The following is a 21,546-nucleotide window of genomic DNA, read 5'->3' on the forward strand; positions in this document are numbered from 1 at the left end:
TCGTGCAAGGCAAAGCGAGCTGATCAGAAGACATGCCCCATACAAAGACAAGAGGCTGCAACATAAACTCAGGAAAATGCATGGCATATTTTGTTCAAGAACTGTGTTAGATCATCACCCAGAAGGCTTACCTTTAGACACATGCTGGTTACAAGCTACAACTGTCACTGCAAAATAAACTACATGCAGTTTTATCAAATAAAGCAGTAACTCAAGTACAAAAGCATACAATTACAGCTGAATAAAGGAAAAAATTAAAACCAATCACAAAGCTGACTGAAAAACAAACACCTACCTAGCCAAGGTGAAAAGTACTGTGACAAAGTATCATAACTATCATTTGTTCCACTTTGCTACAGTACTTGCTGCTTGCAAAAAATTATTAAAAAGAAGCGTTTCTCTCAAAATGTTTTCTTTCACTGCTCTTTCGCTTTTACATTCCCTGCTGATTTTAGCTGTCTCTAACTCCTCTCCCTTCTGTGGGCTCCTTTTTCTCTCCAACAGTCTACATATTCCACTGCATTTGTCATCTTCTTTTTCTGAGGCTGGGTTTTTTGGCTTTTGTTTTATTTTTTTAACACTCTGTCCTACATTTGAATTGCCTCTTCATGTTGTCAAGATTTGCAAATGAAATAGTTAGATTGGTATGAATGAAAATATGTGTGTGAAAGCAATGAAAGAAACATGAGAACAAAGGTTAAAGGAATCGCAAGTGTTAATTTGCAAGTGTTAATTGCTAGAGCATCATAGATCTGCTGGATTCATTCATATGACAAGACAGCAAGAAGCGGAGGAACAAACTGAAACCCAGAACATAAGGTAACAGGATAAAGAAAAGGATTGGAGCCATAAAATGCCCAAATAAGGAAAACAAAATAATCAGACTCAAGAATTTTGCCTATAACTTAGGAGGGATGAGACAAGATATTGTGGCAAAAGATCCCAAACAGTATCTACTCCTAAAGTGTATAAAGAACATGTCCAAAGATGAGGAGTTCAAGGCCGTCTGTCAGAAAGAACCCAAGAAATGTGAAGTGGACTCAATAGCTGACATCCCTTACCCTCCATGCCCTGGCCAGAATAGCTGGACATACATGTATTTCTGATAGGCAGGTATTACACTGAGCAAGTGAAACCTAAGAGACAGGGCGACCAAAATCAGTTTTCTTTAAGTATTAGCTTCCCCTTCCATAAGTTCTTGCATGGAACTTTGGTTCATTAATTCCCCACAACACCTCCTTCCGCTTTTCTCCTCTCACACCCTGTTGCACTCCATTCTCTCTTCCACAACACACCATTTCTCATCCTGCCTTCAATTAACTCCTCCCACACCGAACCTCTGCATTTTATGATTCACCCTTCTGTGGCTCCTCTACTAGCAGCTCTGCTGAATAGCTCCCCTGAAAGAAGTTTCACAGCCCCTATGACAGAAAACATTGCTCAACCCATGAATTACAAAGTGACAGAAGCAGTCCATGATCATGTTGTCTGGGAATAATTTAGGAGCTCTGAACGTAAAATTCCTAAATACTCTCTTAAACCTTCACTTGCTAATCTAGAGAGCTGTTTATCTTCAGAACTGGCATATCTCTCAAATGTGCTATGCAGAACTGTTAATTCTTCTCAGTCAGAAGTTGAGCATTAGTAGAAACTTTGGCTAGAGAAGCTAACTCCTGAAGTGACAAGGTGGTACCAATGACAGGGAGCATCAGGCCTCTGTGGCAGGAGAGACCTCAGCTCATGTCACATGTGGAGCAGGAGCCAAAGCTCCCAGCCCTGAATGTGTGCCACTCAAAATGTGCCTGTAGAGTGGTTTCTGTATCCAAGCCCTAGCTTCTTGACCCTCATTTTACCCTGCAGCCCGAGGAACATCACACAGCAACATCCTTAGACATGCAGGACATATATTCAAAATATTTCTCCAAAACCCAAAGGAAAAAAAGGGTTCATGTTATCTTGTATTGGTCTTACAAACCTTCCTATCTGAGACCTGGCAAATTAAAACAATGAAAGAAAAGAAAGAGGAGGAAAAATTTTAAAAAGAGATAATATGCAGCCAAAATCGTAACAGCACGTCATGTAACTCAAACTCCATACGGTAAAACACATACCTTTAGTGGTCCAACTTGTGTCTGATCTTTCTCTTTTTCCACAGGTATTTCACAGCTGACAGCAAGCAACTCAGACTGGATAACCTTGCGTAACTGAAGTGCTGCTGAGCCAACGGCCACTGGCTGAGGGCAGAAAAAGAATCAATTTTGCAAGATTTCTGTCAGGTTTAAAGAACTAAGCGCGTAATATGAAACAAATGGGAAGCCATGGTCAGCCACTCCTCAGTCCTATGCCACTAGTTTTACCAATAGGGATTTGTAGGAAAGTTTCCCTTAGTTTCCCTTAGTTCCAGTTTCAAGTATCACTAGGACACAATAAGGAAAATTCTCCCAGTACCTACAGTAAACAGTTTCAGGATAATGCAAAAATGAACATTCCAAATCCTAGTAACCGAGCAAAATTTCCATACTTTTAAGATGCAATTTATTCACCCCTTAAACGAAAAGCTCCCATTAGAACAGATGGGCAGATATCCTTGGTGATGATTAAAACAAAACATAAGCTGAGTTAACACCTCTCACTGACTTCATCACATGCAGATGATTATGCAAATATTTTTACCCAAACGAAAGATACTTTTTTTTCCCCTCCAAATGCACAAGTTACACCACTTTCTCACACCTCATATTACTCCCCTTACCCTAGGCAGAGTAATGATATCAACTGCATCCACATTAACTCATTCTATATTGCTAAACGAGCTGCGTTGTCATTGAAGACTAATGCTTGTAATTGATCCAACAGCTTGTGATTGCTTCAACAGCAAGAGATAGTTTTAAAGATGAGGGAAGGACAATTTCTTTTGCCTGTCAGTCTCAAACTCAGAAAACCATTTAGTTGGGCAACAAGACTGAACAGCAATTAGTTCAACATCCAGTATCTGCACATAATGTCATTTCCCTTCATAGTATCTGGCAATGGTCGATTAAGAAGTGGCTCAGTCAAGCCACATTACTTTGTTTTGCCTCTGATGGCTGAGATGGCAGCAACTGCAATGAAGTATTGCAGAAGACTTAGAAAAGCCACTGTTGTCTGCATAAGTATTTGGAGGAAACAGAAATGCAAAGAATTTCTTTGCTTTTCAATACACAAAGTATAAACAACTTGTAATAAGTACCTTTTTCTGTGTGCTTTTTCTCATGTAGATTTTAAAAGCAAGGTCAGAGCTCCACCAGTGCTCTATCATTGTTCCACCAAAACGGACAGGGAACACAAACCGCTGCTGAAATTTCACAGCTGCAAGGAAGACAGAGACTTGTGAGCTCTTAATTGGATTCAGATCTAACCTGTCTTTTGAGCTTGATCAGGAACAGAGAAATCTTCAGTCTCTGCAGAGAACATGCAGGGTGAGTAGAGACACGTGCAGTTCAGAAGGTATGAGGGGAAAGTGATGGCACTTCTGAGGATGGACAAACAAAGAGCATTTGCACATCTGCCAGAATCAGAGATCAAGCAAGGCTGGGAGCTGAAGGGGGAAGGTCTGTCATTGGAACCCTCAACAAGAATATCTCGAGGTTTCAATCTATTAAATTATGTTACAAGTCTGTGGGTAACTTACTACTTTTTTTTTTTTGTTATTCACAGGAGCAACAAATATTCAAAATTAACTGAATATAAATAAACTTTCCTGTGGAGATTGCTCTGTTGCACACACAATCACTTAATTTTGCATTACTTATTAACACCAAGCCCAAAGTAAACCATTCTTCATTTTCCAAGGCCAAAAAATAGCAGGAGGGCAGCACAACAAAATGAGTACTTTAAGAGCATCTAAAGGCTGCAGTTGATACCAAGTCTCTGTCATCCTAGCACGCAATGAGACTTTCCCTTCTTCAGTGGGAGAACCCTGTCTCATTTTAAGCAATATATTTCAAGACATATCTTGAGAGAGTCAAAGCTGAACTGCAAGAATAATTGCAGGTTCTGGAGAAAAGTAATATCTGCAAGAAAAGACTGAATGAATTGGCATTTAGTCTAGAAAAGAGAAGAACAAGAAGTACAAGAACAGTATTGAAATAGTATGCTTTCTTTGTTCACAATGGATAAAGGAAGTATTCTTGTGATGACAAAAACTCAGGTTAGACATATGAAAGCTTTTCTAACAGGAAGCGCAGCACTTCTACAACTTGCCTGGGATGGCTATGGAATTCTTCCCATTGGGCATCTTTAATAAATGAGATAAACAGCTCTCAGGAAAGATAATGGTACAGTGGATTGACTTGACAGCTTCCTCAAATTGTTTTCAGCCCTACCTCTTTTTCTAGGTTCCAAAGAGCTGGAATCTAACCACACAAGACAACGTGCAGGAGGCTGTATTATTTTTGTATTACAAAGAGCTAAGGTTCAGAAGAATTAGATGTTTTGTCTGGACACAAATGGAGAATGTACAAGAGAACTGAGAATTACCCCCAGATCTCTCTCTCAAGTGCCACACAGAAAGATGCAAAGTCAATGAATGACCATATGGGAGAGGCATTTGAAAGCGACCCTGGCATTCCAGTTTCTGGAAAGACTGGGCAGAGAGGATCTTGCTCATACAGCATTCTCTGCTCACTGAGGAAAGAAACATTAACATCAATTGTTCTCAGGGATACAAACACCGGTGACTCTCAGTAAACAGATTAATGTCTACTGATTTGAGCACAGGACTCAAGATCTCTTGGATCCAGCAGAGTCTCTGAGCTCTTGCAGATATTACATGACATACTTCAACATCTGGAAAAATTATTTATTTGAGATGTAAGCATCTCTGATATTTCTAGAAGTACTTTATCATCCTCATACTATTGCAGAAAGGATATTGGGCTTATGCTGAAATGACGGAATGGGCTTACTGACCTGCTATTATGTCCCTAGGAAAAGAAATTTGAAAATCCCAACATGAATACTTCTTGGAAGCCAAAAAAAAAATTAAAAAAAAATCTCTTGGCTTCCTTCTCCCTGAGAGGACCATTCCACTACCTGCAGCGAAGCAACTCTGTTGGCAAAGGTGCCACTAATCATATTGTATTTTTCAGGCAGCAAAGAAAATACATAGAAAACGCTACTAAATTTCTAAGAGATGAAGGAGTCAACAATACTAAATACAAGGGGGGAAAATAATGCTCTTACCGTCATCTCTGATTTTACTTGAAGCTATTCGAATTACTTCTGTTTTTATGGAGACCTGTCTTTTTTCATCCTTGGAGGCTCCCACAGGAAAGTGGTACTCAACAAAGAAGGTACTATGAATGAAAAAGTGAATGGATGATCACAATCCATCAAAAATCTAATGTACATAATGAAACTGAACATAGCAGGCAAGTTTCATATCCACAATTTATTGTTACGCTATTTTTTTAGAATAATTGAACTACCTATTTTATGAATTCCTTCAACAGATTACATATATGTCAGATTCTCCTCCAACAAAAACCCCTTTTGTTTCCAACGTACTGCCATGCACAGTGCACATTTGTAACTCCCCAAAATCCCAGAAAAAGCACCACCTGAAGTGAGCCCGCATCAGGATAAATTATTCACATCTCTAACTTTCAGAAGTCTATGGTATACAATTTCCTGAGAGGAGCAGAGAAATAGGAAGACCTCAGAAGCCTGGAGAGCTTAGGTAAGCTGGACTACACAACAGACCTCAGAGAAAGCTACCTTGAAGACACAAGTAACAAGCTGGTGAGAAACAATCCCCCTTACCACTTATTAACTGATGCAGGTCTTGGAGGCTTCCCCATGAAACCTTTCTTTCTTGGTGTAATCTGGATGCTCTCAAGAGGGATTTTCAAGCTTTCAATGATGACTCTGGCTAGGTGTATTCGCTCCAGCAATGCCAACCTGTCTGCACTGAAGGATGTGACATGAGCTTCTTCTGTGTGATCTTCTGGAGGAACCAGTGGCCTAGTAGGAGAGCGGCTGAAGAGATAAAACTGAGAATCAGGACTACACAAACATTCTTAACACAACCACATGAAGGGAAAATTGTAGCTTGGTGGGATATTATTTAAAAACTGCTCATGGTTCATTAAAATGCACATTTTTAATGTATTTTTTACAACAAATTTGGTGGTCTCCGTAACAGAAATCTTCTAATACACAATATCTAGGGAACATAATTGGGGGGGGGGAAGCAACAGTGTTTCACATTGTTGGAGTTTTGAAAAAAGCTTATACAGCCTAACTCTTCAAAAGGAAAAGCCTCATTCAATGTCATAAACAAAAAAAGGGAGAAGATACAGTTATACACATGGACAAGTCACTGCTGCAGAGGAACAGCAGCAGGATTTTTGTCATAATTTAAAACCTCACTTGCACTTTATTTGTAAGACTTGACTTGTAAAAGGTTTTGTGTTAGTACCTCTGGAGATATGAATTTTATCTGAATGTAAAAATAACAGTATTTGTAAGAAAAGTTTCAGAAATAATTGTTTGAAGGTGAATTAGAAAAAAAAAGTCATAAAACCTTAATGCTAACTGGTATTGTACAAGTAAAGCTTGATAACTGGATTTTTAGGGACACTGTTTTATCGGTTCTGTCATGGAAAAAAGGGAACACAGTTTAGATCAGGTCAGAAGAAAAGTTTATTTACTACAGCTATAGAAGAGAACACAAATCAGCAGAGAAACAGACTCTGCTGATGTGAACTCTGTCCCTGTAAAGCAGATACAAATTTTATACACATAGAGACATTGTGCAAAGACAGATAATAGGATGTGAGTTATTTCATATCTGTTACATACACAAGGCCACAGAACTGCACAAAGCTCGTCTGGAGTCTGCTTTTTTCAGTACAGGGACTAATTTAGCATGAAGATTACACAGTCATTATTGTTTCAGGAGACAGGGCGAGAGTTCAGTTGAGAGGCCCACTCAGGCTTTAGCAATTCTGCTTCCACAGTTCAAAACATTATTACTAGGCTTATTGCATTTTTGGCAAACTTGTCATTTTAACTAATTGCATCTCAATAGTTTCTTTAACAGCAATGCCTGGGTGATGCTGATGGCTTATCATTCCCAGCGATGCTATGAAAATTCCCCATCAAAATGGTTATTCAGTGAATTGTGTGATAATAATGGAGCACGATAACATAGTGTGATTCTTGCTAATACTAACTCACAATGAACAAGAAGCTGCAAAACAAGTCACTAATGTAACTATTTACCTGGGTTTCATTTCTGTCACCTTCTGACCCTCATCAAAGGCATTAGAATCCTTCTGTGGATTCATTGGATCAGCTTTCTTGAGAGTTTCTGTCTTGGTTACTTTTTTGGAGGAGTTAACATCATCATCACTGAGGAAATCACTTAAACTGGAATCAGATTTCTGAAACAGAAATAATGCACATAAAATAAAAAGTTAACTACCGTTGTCAAGAAAGATACATAATGGTCATAATACATAAATAAAAAACAACTTGCTGATTGCATAATTCAAAACAATTAAAATTGTATCAAAATTTTTTAGAGGTTTAAAAAAACCGCCTCAATCCTAGCAATTTCCAAACTCACTGCTTGACTTTGTATTCTTAATAGTATTCTTTTAATAATATTAATTTTAAGCAATGTTCTCACAAGCTTCTGTATGATACTTAATGCTTATTAAGCCTTACTAATACTGAAATCTGTAGCCTTTATTTTTTGAGGCAGACTTCTGATTTTCTTCACCTTATGGGCTACATATTAAGCACCTTCCTTTTGATCTCCACTTACAGGAGCTGTGTAAAAAAGACTCTCTAGCAGACTCTGGTCATAATGCGGATCATTGAGTTCACTGTCATACACCTCACTCCCGAGAGAGAAAGAATCCAAAATTGAACCTGACCGATCCCAGAAATGCTCAGGAGATAAATCAGCACTGTGGACACAAAAGAAAGAAACATAACTTAGTGTTGCAAGTTCTGCAGTCAATGTCTTATGAATTCTGACAATACTGCCTATTCTATACTGGATTTGTGCTATATAGGCTCCAGATACAGCCAAACTGTGCTTACATAGCACTGTACCCAACCTAATACATGTCTGTGACCTGATGGGTTATCTTGCAATAACATCTCTGGACTCAATGTGAAAAAAGTGCATGTGAATATATATCCATAGAATTGCAGAACAGCTGAGGTTGGAAGGGACCTCTGGACATCATCTAGTCCAACCCCTGCTCAAAGGCAGAGGATGCAAATAAGAAAACTGTCCAGTCGCATTTTGAGTATCTCCAAAGCTGGAGATTCCACAACCTCTTTGGGCAACCCGTTCCAGGTGTTGCTGACTTTCATCATAAAATATATCTATTAATATCTACCTACAATTTTTATCCATAAGTACATGATAACTTTTGTAATGCTTTAAGATACCAGTAATACTTAAGGACAGTTTACTTTAATAAAAAATAAATACAAGCTATATCTGAGTAGGTAAATACAAGTATCTTTAGAACATCGTTGGAAAAAGTTGGGGTTTGTTTGGTTTAATGGTTTTTTATCTGTGCTGCGAGTTCAAAACCATTTTATGGTCTGCAAACACTTCAGTGTGATCCAGTGGTAAACCACAGGGAAAAAACAAGTGCAGGGCATGAAACATATGATCTGAAATTTTGAACCATATCCAACACAGAGGCTGTATGCTTCATACCTCTGATTTGAATAAAGACAACCTCATCATCATTCATACTCTTACTACTCCTCACAAAATGAGAGAAAAAGGTCAAGTTAATATTTGGAGAAAGATTAAAAATAACTATTGGTTCTCGCCATTTTTAATTTACAGACCACAAGTTCTTCAAAGAAACACTGTATTTGTTTTATGTACTTCTTAACATTTTAGGGCACAACAGTTACAACTATTTAATAAGTTATTCTTATCAAAGATTGTGGTTACTCTTTCTGACATAATTTTTACATCAAGGTACTTGGAGCTGTCTAGGTTGTCATACATTAAAGTTGAGCGCAAGCTGAGGTATAAAACACCTCCATCTCTTGCACATATGATTCGCTGGTTACATTTCCAGAAATGTGCAGAACTTGAAGAGTCAAGAGGCATTTTTCAGTATAACGTGCTCAAATAAGGACAATTTTGCAGTAAGCCCCAGTGCATTACACTCACCTGCCCAATAGTAACTGTATTGCTCTCTCTTCAGAGTTTAGGTCAAACTGCTGACCTGAAACTTCAGATGTGAAGAGACGGGAATCTTCAGGAGTGGGCACAAAATTTGACTTCAAGCCTTTTGGGCTCCTGGATAACAGCGATTGCAGCAGAGACAGCAGTAAAAGGAAAAATAAAGATATTAAGGCACGTTCAAGATTAATCCATCAAGGATAAAAATCAAAGGTTATGTACAGGCTTCTCCAGTTTGCAGCTTAATCTTTAGATACACAAAAACTTTCTGCAACCCTGCAGTCTGCTGCAAGTCACATCCAAAATCTTATACTTTGCATTGTGGCACAGAATCATAGAAACATTTAGGTTGGAAAAGACCTTTAAGATCATTGAGCCCAACCGTAAAGGTTGACCCAATCTTGCAGTTTAAGCACAGCTACTGCAAACAAGAGGAAAGGGGGTCTGAGAAAGACAAACAAGATGTTTATAAATGACACTTTATCAAATTTTCCTGGAAAGTCCAAAATAATCTACTTTTAAACAAATTGGAATAGTTTGAGCAGAAATAATTTAAATTGTGTTTGCAACAGCATCACTGACTGTCAAAGACAGTGACAGTATTTTCTGGTTTATAGTGGAACAAAAGGCATTGTTAATCTTTTCCCAAAAACAAGAAATTGAAGTTTCTCCTGTAAAAAAAATGCAATTGTCTCAATACTTCTAAATTTCAATTTCACTGAATTGAGAACATTTACTAAGCCTAGTACTAAACAAAGTTGGAGTTAGAAGTTGAAAAGGCACAAACACTTTTTTTTTTCAGTCTGCTAAGAAAGATCATATGGAAGAAGATAATGACTACTAATTCTGAGAACACAGTTATAGATGCAATTTTCATGGGTATTTTGGCATCAAGAGCTGCAAACTAGAATATGCAAAAGTACTCAATTTATGTCACTAATTACTTACATTTCTTCAAAAATCTGTTCTCTGTGATCAAGAAACATTTAATTTGCTATGTTCCTTATCATACTCTTACTCCTTATCAACATTTAACATTTCCTTATCAAATAACACTGTACTAAATAGAAATATACTGTGAAACAAAATTAAAATCAGTGACTTAAATCAAGGCTTACTACATGATGATTAAAAACAATTCACAAAATGTAGCATTTTATTCACAAGTAGAAGTTAATTTCCCATTTGAACAAGAATCCTAATATAAATCACATGAATCTCAGTATTTCAAGTTTTCCTGATAGGGTCTCAAAATTTATGGTTTGGAACTTAATATGACTTCCCCCTTTCCCAAGCTCACTTTGCTGGTGCTTTGAAGTTGTCCCTCTCTATAAAAGCAGGCACTTCATTCAGTTCAATCTCCATGTCCGGGCTAGACTTCATTGCAGAAACAGCCATGGCATCACGGAGTTTATTGCCTTGATCCAAAAGAGCTGAGAAATAAGCAGAAGGATTAAATCTCAGCATTCAAATGCAATTTAAAAGCAACGTATAAACACAATAAATGTGCCAGCTACAGTCAAGAAAATTCTGTTCTCTGCTGTTATAAAGAGATCTTGACATACTGGAGATTAAGTGCGTGCTATACACTGTAAAACAGATAGCACAGCTGGGAGTGAGTGAGAGTAATCCTCTATTACTCAGAGCTGTACAAATAACTCATCTGCAGGCAACGAGTCAGGCATTAGAGGGGCATTATTAAGATACAGTAGCAAAATTAATGTATGGAAGAACAGCTTGTCACCTTAGCATGTCTCAACAGCAGTCTAATTTTAGGCCGTCTCTGTAAATATAAAAAAATAACTCAAAAGGCAACACACATGGAAATGTGCCCTACTTTGATGCTCATTTGAATCCAGTCCAGGCGGTCTGTGACCTAAAAGGGATGTTAACTGGCAGGTGATGGAAAAGAAATTATTTTCCACCTGAAAATGCCAATGGCATAGAAATCCTCCCAAGACCTACCTGAATGTGAGTGGAACTTTCGATGACTATCTCGGAAGACATGTCAATGATTAAACAGGCTGTGAAGCTGAGCTTCTTTTTCTTTTAGCCAGGTCAGAGCTCAGGCATACTGCTAGGGCAGCATGTTTTGCCTGATCCTGATACTCAAGCCACCTTCCAGCAAGACCAAATCAGTACTTTTTAAGTAAAGACCATTTTATTATCATTTTCTGTTTGAAATAATATAGTGAGAGCATGCAGAGTATCACTTTTCCTTAAGTCTTTATCTCTAGATAGGCAACTGCAATATTATCAAGAACTACTTATTGTGAAATCTAAAAGATGACGACAATTGTATACAAACCTGAAAGCAGGTCTTTTGTAGCTGGATTATGCAAAGAGAGTACCCGCGTGTTTGTTCTAGCAGGTGCTTCAGGATCAGTGCTGGTGGGAAACGACACCTGCCAATTTGAAGGATTCACTTTCAGACAGTCATCTGGTAAAATCAGACGGTGATGAGAAGCAGAAAAAGTGTCCTTTATGTTTTCAGAGTTCTCTTGGAAGAGCAAATGGTCCTTTCCTCTATTGAAAAATGAAACATTATTTCAGTGACAACTAAAATGGATTGGTAAAGGGATTCAAATCTCTTCAAATTCTCCCTAGCACTGCAGCTGCCCCAAAAAGAAATGTGACACATTATTTTAATGACTCCTTATCTTCCACTTATACCATCAGAGAGACCGACTCAAGCTGTAAGTACAAGATCTGTGGTACCTCTTGTGCCAATTAGCATAGCTTGAACTAAGTCAATGTAGGATGCAAATTTGTATCAGATGAGAAACTGGCCCTGTAAGCTCTGAAATACTGAATGTTCTGGATTTCACATAAAATGCATATTCAAAAAGATCAAGTATTCCCTAACTTAGAAGTGTATAGCCATTGCTTAAAAAAAGTGTTGTGAACTGCAAAATAAACCAGAATTTTGTCATGGGGAAAAAAAAGATACCTGGGAGTTGTGGCTCTGCTATTGTTAACGGACTCTTGGTCAGCAATAGTCACCCGTGTTTGTCTGGGCTGCTGTGATGGAGCAAGAACCTTGGGCTTGCTGCTTCCCTGAGCAGGAGAGACATCTAAACTTGCATCTGTGGTTGGGACAGAGCTGCTGGTGTCATACAATTCTGGCAGAGGTTCTAGAACTAGTGAGACCTGAAAGACAGAATGTGAAAACTGTATTTCGTTATTTTCTGAATTAAGTGCAACACATACTGTATTCAACTTTGTCACACTCTGGAAAACTGTTGCTTTTCTATGCAAAGTAGTATTTGTATCATGCAGTTACATAACATCATAAAACTCTGACATGTTTACAACTACTTATTTCACATTCTGTGTTTTCAAATCACAGGCAACTATCTTTCAGCATAAATTGTCCAGAGCCAGGGCTGCAGAACAGAACATCACCTTCTTTACCCCGGATTTCAAAATCTGCTACAATTTGAGCCCAGTGAGGCTCTGGAGAAGCGTCAGAACTGAGTATCTGTTTTTAAATATGCTCTTAAAACTCACTCTCAGCGTAGAGACTACAAATTTTCTTAATCAAGTTGAACTACCAATGCCACACATCCTTCTAAACAAAAGAGAGTCAACACCGTCAGTATTCATTTTTCATTTGCTACCTTAGTTCACGAATGCCTTGGACAGAAACCAGGTCTGTAGCGCACCTAGTAAAGCTTGATCCTGGCACCTGATTATACTGGTGTTACAGCAATACAATTTATTACAAAGAGCAAAGACATAAGGACTACCTGCAGCTGTCCTAGTTTATCAGATGTTGGTGAAACTATGGTGAAAAACCCATTGATCGGATGGCTGGGAGAGAGCTGGGACAGTTCAGTGATTTGCACTCTGCCAGTTGGAAGATGGTCAAGTTTGGTCATTACCTCCAGGACAAGCACACCCATATCTGCGAAAATTAGGAACAGTTTCATTTCAGTCTCACAGAACATGGTCACAATTAAACACAACTAAAGCTTTTTTGTTAAAATGACAGAGGTGCTAGAGGTTAACATAATGTTGTATCATGAAATTATGATAATGAGGCAGCAGGTAAAGAAGTGTTATACTGATAATAAATGATGATAAATAAGTACAAGATTACCACAGAAGGACTACTGAAGATAGGACAAGGGGTAATGGTTTTAAACTGAAAGAGGGTAGGTTTAGATTAGATGTAAGAAAGGAATTCTTTATGATGAGGGTGTGAGACACTGGAGGAGGTTACCCAGAGTTGTGGATGCCCCATCCCTAGAAGTGTTCAAGGTCAGGCTGGGCAAGGCTTTGAGCAACTTGATCTAGTGGGAAATGTCCCTGTGCATGGCAGAGGGGTTAGACTAGATGATCTTTAAGGTCCCTTCCAACCCAAACCATTCTGTGATTCTACGAGCAGCAACAGCAGGCACAGGTTTTACAGACAGACTCTAGACATCAGGCTTGCATTAATTTCCTAGAGATCTTTCACTAAATCAATCACCTTAACAATATTACCAGCTCATCTGAGCATCTTTTTATTCTTCCCGCCCTTAAAATATGGAAATGTCTATTTAATGTGATATGTATAATAGTAAAAATCATCTGATCTTGACACTAAGGGGACGACAAGAGGCTTCAACAGTTTGCAGACCTGAGGGCTAAACTTGATTACTAGAGAGACCGATACCAGCAATTCCAAAAGCCTCCCTAATCAGGAAAACGACCTAAAAAGCCATAAAGCGAAACCAGGACCGGGGTTACTTAGCAGGTAAATAACTCCCCAGCTTTTGTGGGTCTCCGGGCAGCTCCAGCCCGGCCCTGGCCTGCCTGACCAGGGGGAAGCAGCTCTACCTGTCAGGTAGGCAGCGAACTGCCTGGGCCCGCAGCGGACAGCGTAGCGGGCGGTGGTTCTCCCCGCCGGCTGCCCGGGCCGGGAGGCGGGCTGGAAGACGGTACCGTCGGAGGTCTCCCCCCACCACCTCAGGCGGACGAAGGGGGCGGCGAACGGCTTAGGGGCCGTCCATACAACTCGGGAGACGGTGCAGCGAAGGAAGCAGCGCAGCGGGCCCTCCACAAGCGGCGGCAGGCTGGTGGAAGCGGGGATGTCTCCGGTACCTGTGGGGACGAGGGACCGAGAGGCGTCAGCGAGCCCCGGGCTGAGGCGCGTTCCTCAACCGTCGCCGCCGGCTCCCACCACCCTTCATTTTCCCCCTCAGGGACCGGCCCACCTCCCCTCCGCCGGGAACCCCCCGCCGCCGGGGCGAGCACCCTCGGCCTCCTCTGCCGCATCCCGCCTCGCCTCAGGCCTCCCCGGCAACCGCCGCCTCGGCGGGAGCGGGACGCCGCCGAGCCGCACTTCCGGGACTACAACTCCCATCATGCACCGCGAGCACAAGCGGCACCCTCAGGGAGGACTACGTTTCCCAGAAGGCCACGGGAGGGAAGCTACGGGTGCCCGGCGGGGGGGAGGCCGTTTCCGGTGGGGCGGTGCGGCGCGGAGCGGGGGTTGGCGGCGGCCGAGGCGCTCGGCGGGGGCGGTTTTTTTTTTTTGGGGGGTGGGGGGGGTGGGTGGGTGTTCGCCGTGTGTTTTTGTCTTGTTGGTGCCTCGTTCGCCGTCATGTCGGCTCTGGAGAAGCAGCTACACCTGGGCCGTCTCCCTCCGCGGCCCCCGTTACCCGGTGGCGGTGGCCAGTCCGGTTCCAAAATGCGTATGGGGTAGGTGGGGGAAGGGCGGGAGAGGCTGAGGGGACCGGGGGGGTTGAGGGAAGGGGAAAGAAGCTAACGGCCGTGGGGGAGGGATGCTTGTTGCTGCGGGCCTGGGGGTCTCCCTGGCAGTTGGGGGGGGGGGGCCCTGGAGGGAGGGGGTGCTCGTTATTGGGGAGAGGAGGTCTGATGAGAGGGGTGGTCGGTGGAGGAGAGAGGAACCACCCTTATGTGGGTAGGTTGGGGTGCCCTGTACAAAGGGGGGGTGCGTTCTGTCCTGAGTGGAGCTGAGGGTGTGCTTTGGGGGATGGGTGACTTTTTGCTGAGGAGGGGACACACACCGGGGGCTGGGGTGTTTGCTGCTGGGGTGTTTGAGGGAGGGGGGGCTGTGGGTGAGGGGATTTCGTGGGTGGGGTGCTTGTTCCTGGGGGAATTGGTAGGGAAAGGGAGAAAAGTGGGTGCTATTTGTTTGGGGGGGGGGGGTAGGGTGAGGGGGTGGCAGCCCAGTGGAGGTGGCCGGCAGCGTGGTGGGTCTCCATGGACGGTGACATGATGCGAGAGGCCATCAAGCCCCCGGGGTGGGGGGGATTGCTCTCTAGTGCCCCAGGAGAACAGCATCTGGCCGGGGCTTCTCCAGCCGCCTGTCCCTGGCAAGGAGGCAAGCAAAGGTGTTACCGCACCGAGAGTGTCCTCAGTGCTGGGGGAAGGTGGCTGGTGCTGGGATTGCTCTTCAGCAGCCCTTTTCTCTGAGTCCTTTTGTCATCTGTGTTTGAAGGGAGGGTCAAACACGTCGTAATTTGTCCGAGTTGTACCTCAAAGTCGGTGAAAGCATGGTTCGGGGCGAGAGGTATATTTAAATGTTTTTTCTCAGCAGCAGACGCTTACGTGAAGCTGTACAGTAGGTGAGCTCTGCCAAGTGACTTAAGTCCCTGCTTCAGATGGTGGAAAATCTGGGGTACAGGTGTCAAATCTCTGAAGCGGGAGTGAGAACATGTTTTGGAAGCTGTGAGAGAAGACTGACCAGTGTCTAGCTGTGTGGATGGCAACTAAAAAGGACTGACTGGACAAGAACAACCTCGGCAAAAGCTTTATTCTCTAGCGATGAGTCAGAGGGAGCAAATGGGTTGCAAATGGGATGGCTTTGAAGGGAATTTAGTCATTTCCCCTCCAGAGGTGTGAGGGAGAAGCCTGTCTTGCAAGCAGGTACCTAATTATGGTTAAAGGAGAGAAGATGATCTTGCAGCAGGGTTATGGCTAGATTGTAGGGAAGTTATGGTTGCAGAGTTAAGCAAAGGAAGCTGGCAATAATCATGGGGACTTGAGCTCAGGAGAGGTGCGGTCTCAGGACGCTGAACGGAACATTTTGGCAGCCCTGTGCAAAAGTGTAGATTTAAGCAGAATGGCAGAAACATAGAAATTTTATTAAATCTGGAGAAAAGGCATTTTCAGGGCTGTATGACTTTTCTTATGTAGCTGATTGTTGAAGTACGAAATCTGAGGTCTGGATTGTGACAAAGACCAGGGGTTGATCCTCTGGAGGAACGCCAGCGTCTGTGCAAGAGCGAGCCTCTGCGAGGTCCAGGTGTGCGCTGCACGATTTCTGCACGATATGAAGTGCTCTATTTGGAGGATAAAAATATCCTACAATCCCTACAGGAAATCTCCTTTGCCTTGATGCATGAAATCGGATAACTAAAAGAAATAATGAAAAAGACAGCTACTCCGCTGTGACTGAAATAAACTGTTTAGGTATTTATGGATGGGAGAAGACTATTTCTCCTCTCCTTTAAAGCATACTTTTAAAACATTTATTTTACATCTTATTATTTCTATTATATTTGAACAAATATGATACAATTGATGTAGTTATTACATGAACTAATACTAACAAATCTTCATCAAATACTTATTTCTTTTAATATGAATTATTTTAAAGCTAAGCTTCATGTAAGTGTTTAATGGCATGGCTTTGAGGCTAAGCAAAAAAGTTGTATTCAAGGACTAATTTGTACTATTAGTATGGAAATAGGCATAGAAATTAGAAAGAAGCAGTTTGGAATGACTTTCAGAGGGGGTTGCTCTCTGTCAGGACTGCTGTGCTCTCCTGTATTTCTTGGTTATCTGATGTTGAGAGTTGGGACTCACGGGCTCTGTTGTGTTAACTGTGGCATTATGAGCAAGTCACTATGCTGCTAGTTCACCCGTTTGTGTTGTGGAGAGTCTTGTATTTCACAGGAGTGTGCTGAAGGTTACGTGGTACATATAAGGCTAGATTTAATGTTAAATATATTATTTAATTATGTTGGCTCTGTTCACAACAGAGTTAACCAAGCAAACCCTTATGCTGTACAAAGTCTGCCAAACACACAATTTTTCTGTTTTAGGTGAAGAAATGAAGTTTTTATTTCTCCCTCTTGTTTTATCCTGTTTAACTTAAAAGTCTTCTCCCTTGTGGTTATTTTGTGTAATTTTGAATGTACTTTATACTGGTTTCATGCATTGTAAACTTTGTCAGCACCTCGTCTAATTATTTCCATACAACAGTGTATACACTGATGGCACTGTAAACAAAAACCATGACACATTGCTTGTTCAGTTAGGTATTCCTACTTTAATAATAAATCTAAAAACTTCCAACATTGGTGTTAAGGTGGCCTTAAACAGGATGAAAATCAGGTTGCAGTTTGTCTTGCTGCTGGTGTCAACTTCTGTCAGCTATTTCCTGAAGACAGGTACCTCCATGTTAAATAAAAAGTCAAAAATTAATTTCCTGCAGCACAGGGTGATCTGCACTCTGCTGCAAGACCTCAGAGTTGGTAAACTAAAGGAGCTGATGTGTTTTTCATGTGCCTTTAATTGGCCGTGTTCTTGCAAAATGATGCCATACTGCAGGATGTATTTTCCATGTCAGTGTTGTCGTTTCTGAAAATCCATCCTCGTGATGATTTTTATTAGAAAAAAAGACAAAAGGCCATTAAGTTACTAACTTAATGAGGTGCTGACAAAACCCCCATGATATTTGTTGCTTTGCTTACTCATCTCAGGTAAACAAGCAACTTAGAATTGAGCATTTCCAGGGATTTTTAAATAGATTTTATTATGTATGCCTCTGGGGTATTTTTGCAGGTCAGTAATATTTCTGCTCGTGCAGTGCTCATAGTAGCAATCCTATATAGTAATTTATATAAAGCTTTCTATCTTGCTGATCTTTGGAGGGTTTTTGAACCCTCTCTGTTAGGGAAATGATTATGAAGGGAAGTTTGTTTTTTGTTGTTCTATAATGCTATAAACCTCTTTTTTTCCCTTTCACATACTTTCTGGAAGCACTGATATGAAATCCAATGTTGCAGTTAAGGATCAAGAATTCTCCTCTCTTTCCCCTTCGAAGCAGCAGGGAATAGTTCATAATCACATTGTAGTTGCATGGTGCGGTTTTATGTTTCGTTTACTGCTCTGACATCGAGTAAATCCCTTTACGGGTGATCTTCCCGTTGTGTGAGGCACTGCACGTCTGACATGAGAACAGTGTCATCCGGAGAGGCTTGTGACTTATGTGTAAAAAGGAGACAAGAAGAAGTGGAATAGACAGCTAGGTACAAGTAATGGTGAGGTGAAGCTGTCGTGCTGTAGACACTTTTATGGCTGTTGTTGCAAAGGAGGGCTGGAAGGGAGATCTGGCAGGGTGGTGAGGTGGCTTTTTAAATAGGTGTTGACTGTCCTTCCCGAGTGGGTAGGGTGGTGCGTAGGAGAGCTCCAACATTTGTCTGAACCTGGAGCGTGGGTAATGGATGCTGCTGCAGCAGAAGCTTTGGCTCAGATTTTTAGTTGAAACGTTCAAATGCCAGGACTGCATGGGATCAAACTTGTCAACCTACGTTTGTGTGATTGTATCATTTACTTGTCTCTGGTTGCTGATGAAGCTGGCAGGAGATAAGGGTGGCTGGATGTCAGCATCATCTAGACCCTTGCTTCTGAACCTGATTAGTTGTAGACTCAATACTTTGTTCCTTTAACCTTTTCCTCTTCCCCCAAGATCTCTGATCTCTCCTCATCTTAAGCTGTGTTTTTATTTTTGGACAGCAGAGCCCAAAACTGGACGTGGAACTTCAACAGAGGCTTTCACACATCTGTGAGCTGGAAAGATTATTTCGTCTACATTTGTAGATGATAAATTCATTCATACATCTCAGCAGAACTGAGGGGTTTTTTGGTGGTATGACTCTGCCCCTCTACTCAGGTTGTGGGCTACAGTTTTGCTGTGTGGCTGCTTGCATCTTGTCTGCTTTTGTGTGAATTATTTCTACCTGGGCTTAATTTAGGCTTAACTAAGTTTAGTCTTAGCAGGATGCAGTTCAATACAACCAAGCACAGGATTCTATAGTCAGGCCACCAAAAGAGAATGTAATTAATTTTATAGAGAAAAATGAGTGTCTGACTTTCGGTGCTGGCAAACGTACAGGGCTATACTGAAATAGTCCTTTAAAATTCAAACTTTTACAGGGAACAAAAATAATTAAACTTAGAGAAACATTTGTTTGCTGTGTTAAGCATCTTGTGTTTATAAACCTGTTTTATTTCTGCACTTTAAATTTCTTGAATTGGAAGCAGCACCATTAAAAGGGGTTTAAACTTAATATCCAACAGTGCTGGCAAGCTGATTTTTCCATGGCTAAATGCTTTGCTTCATACACACCGATCCTCTGACTATCTGCTGGGTAGTCTCTTTTTTATTCTTTCTGGTTTTTTTATCAACCAGGCAGGCCATGTTAGTGTGACTGTATGGTGTGGTTGAAAGCAGATCATAAGCAGAGGGTGGAGCAAGTGAGATTGCTTTAGGAAAATAGAAAAATAATTTACTGCAGCACTGAAATTTCTCAAGCTTCAGTCATCCTTGACCGGAAAGGCAAGTTACGGGGTAGGATGCTTTCCTCAAAACATCGTTTTCAAGCTTACTCTGAAATTATTTGTTTTGAAAAGAAGATTTTGCCATTTATACTGAGGACGTCTTAACCAAAATATGTCTTAACCATCTTTTTCATAATACATCGTTAAAAGTTTAATACATGTTTCGGTAGTTTGTAATAAAATGGCACCTACTATTGCCTTGAAATAGGTGAAAATAGACTCACCTCTCTTTTCTTTTTTTTTCCTTTTTTTATTTTATTTTATTCTTTTTTGCCATTTTCTAGTACGATTGCTTCCTTATGTCTCTTTACTGGAGAGTCTCATTCAAGAATTCAAAGTGGCCGAAGCAAATAGCTGTGCTGTGCCCATGGGACTGTCACACGAGGCCAAGTGCTCTGCTCCGTCACTGTGAATCTTAGCTCTGCTGCCAGCTGCAGCCTCTTCCATGCTTCCAGTTGTTTATTAAAGTAATGACACACGTGAAAATCCAAACAGTAGGGATGTTGAATCCTTGATTGTGTGGAATACTGATATTAATATTTAAGTAAAACCACTGAATAGTTAAAATGGCTGCTGCAACATAGTTTTGACTGGCTTTTGCGGTAGCACAAGATGTACGCTTAGAATTTCATCATATTTCACAGTACATTGCATTGATTTCTGCTACCTTGCTTCCTCTAAATTACAGCCCCCTCCTGCCTGCAGACACACATGTGTGCATGCACCGTTCCAGCAACACCCACCTCTGCTGGCGTAGCGCTTTCCTGCCTGTATTTAAGTGCTCTCCGACAGAATTGTCCAACTGAATGATGTTATCAAAAGGCTGTTCTTAAAGGAAGGTGGTGCTTCTCTTTGACCTGAGCAGTACGTGAAAATCACATCAGTGAGAGGAACCCGAAGTTCATTTTTCAGTGTCCATTTATTTTCAGGAGCAAATCTGTCTAACATTGTGTTTGAAATTGCCTGCATATTGAAAGTGATTCGTTTGAATTGCTCGGTTGAAATGGAAATAAAGTCAAACTTTATCGTCAGAGTTCTTTGAGGAAATCAAATAATGGAGTTTGCAAAATCACTAGTGAAGCAAAAGGACTGACACTTACAGCAGCAGCTCCCGACAGCTGTAGCAGCTGCTGCATTTGCTGTCTTAATTTTTGTCTTGAGTTTTTCACTACTTTGCTTCCAGAACTAGCTTATTCAGAGTTAAGGATCCGGTTGGGATTTGAAAATGAAAGACAGTTTGCTGTTCTCTTCCAATATGTGAATAAAAATTACATATGATCTCCTGAGATCTTTTAATTGTCTAGAAGGGCTTGATTGGATCAGAACTGTGTAATTCAATCATGACAATTTCAACTAATTTCTCCCTTTCTAATCCATTTTTTCCCCTGCAACTTTTTAAATAAAGAAACATTGTATGTATTCAGTATCTTCAAGGCAGAACTTAAAATACTGCCCTTGTCAATTATTAGAATTTTTAAATATAGCTTGTCAACTATGGCAGTTCTTTCATACAGATTATGTTTGATTTGCTTTGGTCAGGTTCAAATGTGGTGCAAGAATTAAGTATCTTGATTGATGCACATGATGTTCTTTAATTGCATTAATAGTTTTAAATATGGACTCTCAGTCAACAAAAAAAAGGCATTTCTAAAAATGGTTCTCCCTACTTGGTACAACCTTTTTTTTTTTTTTTTTCTTTTTAGGAAAAATACCTGCAAGAAAACCCCGTTAAAAATTGGTGAGAGATTTGTTGA

The 21,546-nt window shown here is 40.9% G+C and overlaps 2 protein-coding genes across 3 annotated transcripts in view; one reads left to right on the forward strand and one right to left on the reverse strand.

The window, feature by feature from the left end:
- The window catches only part of C2CD3 (C2 domain containing 3 centriole elongation regulator), a 51,886-nt gene extending 37,366 nt beyond the window's left edge, over positions 1 to 14,520 (reverse strand). For both annotated transcript variants that reach the window (XM_075050287.1, XM_075050288.1), the window contains exons 1-13: positions 14,413 to 14,520; positions 14,036 to 14,299; positions 12,961 to 13,118; positions 12,162 to 12,361; positions 11,520 to 11,737; positions 10,512 to 10,644; positions 9,200 to 9,328; positions 7,814 to 7,958; positions 7,267 to 7,427; positions 5,803 to 6,018; positions 5,224 to 5,336; positions 3,230 to 3,348; positions 2,112 to 2,234 (exon numbers count right to left, since the gene is read on the reverse strand). In XM_075050287.1, the coding sequence (XP_074906388.1) occupies positions 2,112 to 2,234; positions 3,230 to 3,348; positions 5,224 to 5,336; positions 5,803 to 6,018; positions 7,267 to 7,427; positions 7,814 to 7,958; positions 9,200 to 9,328; positions 10,512 to 10,644; positions 11,520 to 11,737; positions 12,162 to 12,361; positions 12,961 to 13,118; positions 14,036 to 14,299; positions 14,413 to 14,473 (2,040 nt within the window). In that variant the 5' untranslated portion in view covers positions 14,474 to 14,520. The remainder of the gene's footprint in view (positions 1 to 2,111; positions 2,235 to 3,229; positions 3,349 to 5,223; positions 5,337 to 5,802; positions 6,019 to 7,266; positions 7,428 to 7,813; positions 7,959 to 9,199; positions 9,329 to 10,511; positions 10,645 to 11,519; positions 11,738 to 12,161; positions 12,362 to 12,960; positions 13,119 to 14,035; positions 14,300 to 14,412) is intronic.
- A 231-nt stretch (positions 14,521 to 14,751) lies between these two features.
- The window catches only part of PPME1 (protein phosphatase methylesterase 1), a 31,111-nt gene continuing 24,316 nt past the window's right edge, over positions 14,752 to 21,546 (forward strand). Inside the window, exon 1 of the mRNA XM_075050291.1 lies at positions 14,752 to 14,899. Within this exon, the coding sequence (XP_074906392.1) occupies positions 14,802 to 14,899 (98 nt within the window). The 5' untranslated portion in view covers positions 14,752 to 14,801. The remainder of the gene's footprint in view (positions 14,900 to 21,546) is intronic.

The sequence above is a fragment of the Buteo buteo genome, chromosome 18, assembly GCF_964188355.1.
Source record: "Buteo buteo chromosome 18, bButBut1.hap1.1, whole genome shotgun sequence".
Classification (NCBI taxonomy): domain Eukaryota; kingdom Metazoa; phylum Chordata; class Aves; order Accipitriformes; family Accipitridae; genus Buteo; species Buteo buteo.